The 8,678-nt window shown below is 45.8% G+C and overlaps 1 protein-coding gene across 1 annotated transcript in view; it reads right to left on the bottom strand.

Moving 5' to 3' along the window:
- The window catches only part of LOC103213081 (natural cytotoxicity triggering receptor 1), a 5,974-nt gene extending 3,382 nt beyond the window's left edge, over positions 1 to 2,592 (bottom strand). Inside the window, exons 1-3 of the mRNA XM_007958975.1 lie at positions 2,559 to 2,592; positions 2,434 to 2,469; positions 1,967 to 2,251 (exon numbers count right to left, since the gene is read on the bottom strand). Coding sequence (XP_007957166.1) covers positions 1,967 to 2,251; positions 2,434 to 2,469; positions 2,559 to 2,592 — 355 coding nt within the window. The remainder of the gene's footprint in view (positions 1 to 1,966; positions 2,252 to 2,433; positions 2,470 to 2,558) is intronic.
- Positions 2,593 to 8,678: the final 6,086 nt, after the last annotated feature.

The following is an 8,678-nucleotide window of genomic DNA, read 5'->3' as shown; positions in this document are numbered from 1 at the left end:
AGGCTGGCGGTTCAAACCCACCAGCCACTCCTCAGAAGGAAGGTTGGGCAATCTACTTCCATAGTGATACTGCCTCGGAAACCCAAGGAGGAGGGATCACTATGAGTCAGGTCTGACTCGACGGTACATAACAACAACAGACAACAAACTGTGAGAAAATAAATTTCTGTCCATTAAAGTCACCCACTTACATTTCTATTAGAGCAGCACTGAGGAAATAAGACAAAGTCCCATCCCCCTTGCCCTTAAGACCGGGACGTAACTCTCAGGAGTCTCCTTCTCTTCTATCTCCTAGATTTATTCCCCATCATGGACGCGCTTTCCCTGGTCTCTCCTTCAGGACTGAAGCGTTCGCTCCCCCAGGTTCCTGGGGATACTAACCCTTGAGAGCTCACAGCGCACTCTGTCTCTGGGAACTGCCCTCCCCAGTAGTTCTCACAGTTTGGTCCCTGGACCAGGGGCAGCATTATCTGTGAGCTTATGGGAAATGGAAATGTCCAGACTTCACCTTAGACCCATTGTTTTGGTCTCCTCAAACCAAACCAAACTCACTGCCAGTGAGTTGATTCCAACTCATAAGGACCCCCGTTGGGTTTCCAAGGCTGGAAACCTTTACAGAAGCAGACTGCCTCATCTTTCTGCTGCCAAGCAGCTGGTGAGTTCCAACCACTGACCTTTTGGTGAGCAGCCAAATGCTTTAACTGCTACACCGCCAGAGCTCCGTGTTTCAGCCTCCTGGGGCTGCTCTAAGGGAAATACCACCCATGGGGAGCTTTAAAGAAATTTATTTTGTTCACAGTTTAGGATGCTAAAATAAAAAAAAAAATCAAACTCACTGACATTGAGTTGATAGCATCAAGCATTGGGTTTCTGAAGCAGTAAATCTTTATGGAAGTAGATTGCCCCATCTTTCTTCTGCTTTAGGGGGCTAGAAGTCTAAATTTAGGGCACTGGCTCTGGGGGAAAACCTTTGTTTCCGATTCTGTAGCCCTGGCGTTCTTGGGTTCCTTGGAGAACTCCATGTGGCATCCCACTTTCCCCCATTCGCCCCTCCTTCTCCTTTTGTCTAATCTACACTTTATGCTGATAAAGGAGTCCTGGCAGAGCAGTGGTTGAACAGGCATCTTCTAACCAAAAGGTCAAGGGTTTGAACCCACCAGCTGCTCCATGGGAGAAAGATGCAGCATCTGCTTCCATAAAGATTACAGTCTTGGAAACCCTATAGGGCAGTTCTATTCTGTCCTGTAGGGTCAGTAGGAGGTGGAATTGACTCTATGGCACACGACAACGTAACAAAGAAAACCTTGTTCCCAAATGGGATTACGTCCACAGTTATAGGGCTTTAGGATTGCAACACACATTTTTTGGGGGGACATAATTCAATCCATAACACCCACTGAATCAGAAACTTAGGAGGAAGCGGTAGCTATCTGTCTTTTGACAAGCCCTCCAGGTGAGGCTCAAGAACTACTTCCCTGGGCCAAAGATGACCTGCCTTCACCCAGGGGTGCTCTTCATTTAATGATTGGTAAATGTTGAGCATGCAGTCCCAGAGCCTCTAATTTCATTTGATGATAATCTTAGAGCCTACCCAGATCTGGAATTTTTGTTTGTTTGGTGAGGTCTCTGCTGAAATTGCATCATAGTTCGACTTCTTCTGTCTAGTCTTACTCCCCTTGTCATCACCAATGTTGCTTTTGAAGACATTGCCCAGGAATACTCCTGCACACAGATATCTGCCTCACTGTGTTTCTTGGGAAATGTGACCCAATATAAATTTGCATAGAGACAATGCTCTGGGGGTCTTGCCAACACACACACACTTAGAAAGTGGTTGAACTCAAGAAAAACTATCTGAGTAGACCTTGGAAAGACTTGAAGACTTAAATGATCCTGACAAGATTCAGGCTGAGGAGATGGCTCCACAACTAGGGACTGGGACAAGGAGTTCATTGCCTTCTCTTACCGGTTACCACCAGATCCAGGGGTTCACTTGGCTCTGACCAGAGCTCGCCACTCAGATAGACGCAGCTGTAACGCCCGGCAGTGTGTATTGTCATGGCCGGAATGGGGAATCTGACTTTGTCCACCCATCTGTGTGGTTTCTGTCTCTTCAAGGCAGAAAGTTGTCCCTTAAAAAGCAAGTGATACTCAACAGCCTCCTGAGTTCCCTGGCACCAGATGGTCACCGGCTTTCCCTTGGGAATCATGGAATTGGGCTTGGCCCAGATGATGGGTTTCAAGAGATGATCTGAAAGGCAATCAGAGACTGGTGTTCCCAATGACCCCTCCAACCACCCTACTTCCCACCCCGCTGCCAGCTGCCAACCCTCCTCGCAGGTAAAGACCTCCCTTTACTCCCCAGCTGTTCTCAGGTGGGTACGTAGTCTGGGCCCAGAAGAGTGCTTCTGAGGCTTGGCAAGGAGGACTCACGCTTCTGGGAGCTGATCATCTGGCTCAGACACAGTCCTGGAAGGAGAGGAACAATGACATACGCTGCCCCACCCAGTGGAGAGGCAGACCCCTGGATTCCATCTTCCTTCCACACGAGAGCTCACCAAGGCAGAGCAGGGCAGTGAGTGTTGATGGCATAGCACAGATTCTGCCAGGAGTGTGTGGAGAACCAAGTCCAACAAGTCAAGGAGTCACACAGGATGTGGTGGGTGAGGCCTAGCACCAATCACCACGGGGCTTTCACATTGAGTTTTTTAATAGATAGATTCACAATTCTCCCTCCACCCTTGACCACGAGGTCTGAAGGATGAAGGACATCACACCTATGACAATGTTGACCACACTTTTAGTCTAACTGATGCCTGGTTGCCTGGCCTGAAACTCACTTCTGGTTCAAGTTCTACACTGTGAAATGTGAACATTATTCCCAAGAAAGGTATGGGAGCAGTGTACAGAACAAAAATCTGAGAATCACTCAGTGGAATCCTGGAGCCAGTGAGGCTGGATGAAATCCCAAAACTATTACTCTGAGAGAATTTTTAAACTGTAAACCAAAACTATCCACTGAAGTCTTCTTTGAACCCAAAAAAATAGTTTATCTTCATAAGTAAAATATGTCTGCCTTGAGCAATGTGTTCTTTTAAAGAATGATCTATGTGAGATCAAACTGACAACAGCAACTTGAAAGGTTAGATGAGAAGCTTGGGAGGCAGTGAGTTGAAGTAAATGGTGGTGGAACAATTTGGAGAAAGAAGGTAAGAATGTTTGCACGATTTGAAGAGTGTAGTCAATGTTGCTGAGTTGTACATGTAGAAATTATTGTAAGAGTGTATGACCGTGTACATTTTGACACACAGGAAAGCCCTGAGAATCATACAAAATAAGGGTTTTGTTGTGCAATGAATTACTTGATATGGTCTTTCTAGTCATGCATAGTCTTCTGATTCTCACAAAATAATGGGATGGGACTATGCAAATAAGGTGCTTGTGGCCCACCAAGAGTAGTGGACAGCCCCACTAATAATGCACATAAGGGGCAGGGCACCTTTGTGGAGTGAGACCATGCAAATAATATGTATGGAACCCTAACGAGGGGACTGATTAGTTTTGCCTTCCTGCTAGACTTAAAATGAGCCATCCAAGAACTGGAAAGGGGAAGGGGGACCTCACAGCCACCAAGAAAGAAGAACTAAGAGTGGAGCACACACATCCTTTGGATCCAGGGTCCCTGTGCTGAGAACCTCCTGGACCCAGGAGAAAGAGAGAGCTGTTACACTGGACATGGCACAGATGACAAGAAGTATCAGCAGAGAAACAGTGAAGATAGCTCCAAGACACCAGCATGGGATGGCATGGTGGGCTTTCCAGCCCTTGGAGTGAGGCAGTATTAGTGGATGTGCCAGCCTGCAGAGTGAGAGAGCTGAGAGACTTCAGGCAAGAGGCTTTCTGGCAGAGAAGGGTGTCTCCAGGCACTTGTCTGTGGAGCTTTGTAAAGCTTGACCAAGTAAGACAGACCCTGAAGGGATGAAGGAGAGGCCTGCCTGAGGCGTGGCTGAGAAGCTGTCCTGACCAAAGAACTGTATCCTGAGTCACTCCTAGTCCTGAATGGTAGCCCCTTATTTCTTGGTTACATTCTCTAAGATGTTATAGGAATAGGCATAGGGGGGTTTCACCTGTCATCTGGAGCTCCATGTTACAGGTGTTTCCCACATGAAGGGCTCAGAACTAAACCTTGCAGAGGTTCACAGAGCAGGATGCTAGATGGGAGTTCCAATGAGTTAATGGTGATGACCACAGGTAGAAGAAACACAATATACTTTTTCCAAAGTTGTTGTAAATGCAAAGTGTTGAATAACAAGACTGTTGATAAGTGACGAGTAGGTGTAGGACTTTTCTTCCATTATGTTAATGAGATCATAACCTATTTTTTTTTTTTTTTATTGCATTTTTGGTGAAGGCTTACAGAGCAAACACAGGTTTACAAAAACACAGGGAAGAAACACTATATACTTTGAGGAGTTTACTTTGGACATATCACTAGGAAAGACCAAATGCCAGAATAGGACCTCATATTTAGTAAAATAGAGGGTGTTGGCAAAGAATATTGAATAGTCCATGAACTTCCAGAAGAGCATACAAGTCTCTTCTGGAGGAAGTGCAGACAGAATGCTCCTTAGACGTGAGGATAGCAAAACTTCGTCTTGCTTACCTTGCTCTCTTTATCAGGAGAGACCAATCACTGGAGAAGGACATCATGCTTGGTAAAGTAGAGGATCGGTGAAAAAGAGGGAGACCCCAAATGAGATATTGATACAGCGGCTGAAACAATGGCCTCAAACATAGTAACAATTGTGAGGATGGTGAAGGACCAGGCAATGGTTCGTGCTGTTGTACAAGATGTGACTACGAGTTAGAGCCAGCTCAATGACAACCAACAGCACTGTGCTCTCCATTCAAGTGCTCCATGGCACATGGAGAAGTTATTCCAGGGCACGAGTATTTGAGCATCTGTTTCCCCACAAAGGTAAAATAGAGGCTGATTCTGTCTTTGTTGGGCAAACTAAGGCACTGATTCCCAACAGGGAGCATCTCTGGAGAGTCTCTTGTAGATCCAGGAGCCCAAGCTGGCTTGAGTAGGTAAGTTTCCTGTACGTTCCTGGGAGAGCATCAACATCAACATCAGTGATGACTAAGGGGTGCAGGGTCAGAGAGGAATCACTTTGTTTCCTTAGCGCTGACTACTCCGGGCTGTGTGATGAGGGGCAGAAGAGGGCTTTGGACCCTTCCCCTGAGTCTTAGTTATGAATTGAGTTGTGTCCCCCAAACAAGATAGGTTGAAGCCCTAACCCTTGTACCTGGGAATATGACTTTGTTTGGAAATACAGGCACTCCTCACTTACCAACGTGGTTAGGTTCCAATAACCATGTATAAGGGGAAACTGGCATCTTTGGGGTTGGTGTGCCCCCCTCTCACCGTGTCTCAGGATGCACATGGCACAGTGGGTCCCTCTTCTCCACCATGCCTTCTCCACCACCATGGCGGCTGTCGGGGCTGGAAGTGATGATGGCTGGACCTGGGGTATATTGTTCAGGGTGGCCCACGGAGGTTACCGCAGGCTTGGCTGCCCCTGTGGAACCCACCACCTGAGAATTTTTTCAAAGTTGTAAATGCAAAATGTTGAATAATAAGACTGTTGATAAGTGATGAGTAGGTGAAGGACTTTTCTTCCATTATGTTAATGAGATCATAACCTAATTTTTTTTTAGAATGATGCTTTATTGTGTTTTTGGTGAAGGTTTACAGAGCATTTTAGTTTATCATTCAACAATTCCTAAACAAATAGTTCAGTGAGATTGGTTTCATTCTTGTCAATGCATGAACATTCTCAATATTTCTGTTCTGGTTGTTCCATTTCCATGAATTTAGTTTCCCTATTCCCTTCTCATCTTTGTCTTAAAGTAATTGTTGATCTTTCTTAATGTAATCTTTTATGAGTGGTGTCTTGTAGAAAAGGAAAACAGACACCCACCCCCACTGCCATTAATTCCAACTCACAGAGGCCCTAGAGGACAGAGTAGAACCACCCCCCCATAGGGTTTCCAAGGCTGTCAATCTTCATGGAAGTTGACTGCCTCATATTTCTCCTATGGAGTGTCTGTGGGTTTAAATTGTTGACCTTTTTGGTTAGCAGCCCAATGGTTTAAACACAGTGCCACCAAAAAGCCAAACCAAACTCACTGTCTCAGTGTTATTGAGTCAGATCAGACTCAGCAGCCCTTACCTGGGTCTCCCAGGCAGTGTCCCTACAGAAGTAGATTGCCCAACCTTCCTTCCAAAGAGTGGCTGGTGGGTTCGAACCTCCAGCCTTCTGGTTAGCAGTCAAATGCAGGCCTCATGATTTGCTTAGGCACTAGGCTACCAGAGCTCCTATAGTGCCACCAGAACTCCTTAAAACAGACACAGAGAGACACATACCCAGGGGGAAGACACTCTCTGAAAATCCATCTACAAGCCAAGGAATGCCGAAATGCAGATCACCAGGCCCTGTCTTCTGAGGGGCCTCTGGGTGCCTTTGAACCACCAACCTTCTGACTACTAGTCTAGTCCTTAGCCATTGGCGCCATCCAGGGCACGATCGAGGTAGCCATCGATTAGACGCTTGTCCTCAGAGGGCCCCATGTTACTAGGCTTGGAATCAGCACTGTTAAAAGCCTCCCCACTGTATTGCTGCCCTACAAGTGGGAAGAATGGGGAAGTAATAGGCAATCTTCAGGGTCAAAAGGGAGAGTGCTAGAAGGTGAGACTAAGATAGAGCCTGTCATCTCAGAAACATAATCTCAGAATCTAATCTTACTTTGGGAGTTACTGGGTGATGCAAAGGGTTAAGTGCCGGACTACTAGCCAAACGTGTGCTGGTTTGAACCCACACAGAAGCACCATGGAAGACAGGCCTAGTGATGTGCTTCCAAAAAGTCGCAGCTTTGAAAACCCCGTGGAGAAGTTCTGCTCTGTGCACATGGGAGCCCTGGTGGCGTAGCGCCTAAGGCATTTGACTGCTAACCAGAAGGTTGGCAGTTCAAACCCACCAGCCACTCCTCCCTCGGAAGGAAGACTCGGCAATCTACTTCCGCGGAGATACTGCCTTGAAAATCCAAGGAGGGGTCGCTATGAGTTGAATCGACTCAATGGTAATGAGTTTGATTTTTGTTGTTGTTGTTGTTTGACAATCAACTTGATGTCAACAAAAATGACACTAATCTTATTTTGAAGCCAAAGCTATTTGAGCTTGCTTGTTGCAGCAGTCAGCCTTACACCAAATGAGACAAAAATGCCCCCGCTTAGTTCATATGGAAATTTTTTTCCTAAAATTACTCATATTATAAACTCTTCATGTGGATGAGCCAACTTCATGATATCGGAATTGAACTGAACTATAAACGCTAGTCTGAAGATAAAGGCGTAGCCCTCAGTGAGGTGTGCATGTTTCTAGATTCATGTCAGAACCCAGGGACACAGTGAAAAATCTTACGTCCCGGGATGGTAAAATAATATAAATTTCTAATTATTCACAAAATTAAATGGAAAAAAAAATAATTAGGAGATGAAACACATACCAGAGTTTAGATGTTGTTGTTGTTGGATTCTGTTGAGTCAGTTTCAACTCATGGGGACCTTGTGTACAACAAAATGAAACACTGCCCAGTCCTGAGCCCAGCATCGCAGCCACTGTACCAGTCCATCTTGTTGAGCATCTTTCTCTTTTTCGCTGACCCTGAACTTTACCGAGCATGGTCTCCTTCTCCAGGGAATGGTCCCTTCTGACAACATGACCAAAGTATAAGAGAGGAAGTCTGTCCATTCTTGCTTTTAAAGAGCATTCTAGCTGTACTTCCTCCAAGACAAGATCTGTTCATCCTTCTCACAGTCCATGGTACATCCAACAACATTGAAATAGAACAGAGGAAAAGGAAGGAAAAAATCTCATGGAATGATGGCATTCCCTTTTGTCAATTTAGGGATGAACAGAATAGATAGCTTGAGGACCAAGGAAGGATTGACAGAATATTTTAGACATGCTTAGCAATTATTTATGTGTGGTGGAGGCACTCATTTCAAAAAATGAGAGAAGGAAGCAAAACCGAGGAGGGAGATGAAAAGAGTATGTAAAATCAGAATAAAGGTGGGAAATTGCAACCAATGTCCAGAAAGGTGGGAAGGAAATCATATCAGATCCACAGAAGGAAATGCCTTTGATTGGTCTGAAAGTAGATCCGAGCTCCTTAGTGTCTTTTTCTCCCTTGAGTCTTCCCAGTGGCTTTGCAGGACTCCAGAAGTTGCAGCTCATCTTCACTTTCATCTCTGGGCATCTGCCCAATGGCCGTGAGGGGCTGGTTCAAGGCTCCCTTCTGCCTGACACTTCTGTGTACTCCAGCTCGGTTCAGCCAAGTCTTGTCTACCTTCCTTGTGCAGCAACCTACGGCTGTGCCAGTCTTCAACCAGGATTGCCACGAGAGCCACAAGAACCAGCCCTGCCACGCTCATTTGGATCAAATTCTCTGTCGTGTAATCCCGGTTCATGTCTAGAGACACAAATCAAAGAGATGACTGGTTATTGGTCATGTCCCACCACATTCCATCCCCAGAGCCCTGAAATGGAAGCTTCTTTCCCTTAATTGCTTCCTAAAATACAGTCCTGCACTTGCTCCTTTTCAGTGAGGTCAAG

This window comes from Orycteropus afer, unplaced genomic scaffold, assembly GCF_000298275.1.
Source record: "Orycteropus afer afer isolate SDZICR_OR568_19922 unplaced genomic scaffold, OryAfe1.0 scaffold01268, whole genome shotgun sequence".
NCBI lineage: Eukaryota > Metazoa > Chordata > Mammalia > Tubulidentata > Orycteropodidae > Orycteropus > Orycteropus afer.
Note: the sequence above shows the minus strand (reverse complement) of the source record. Positions and strands in the feature narration are given on the sequence as shown.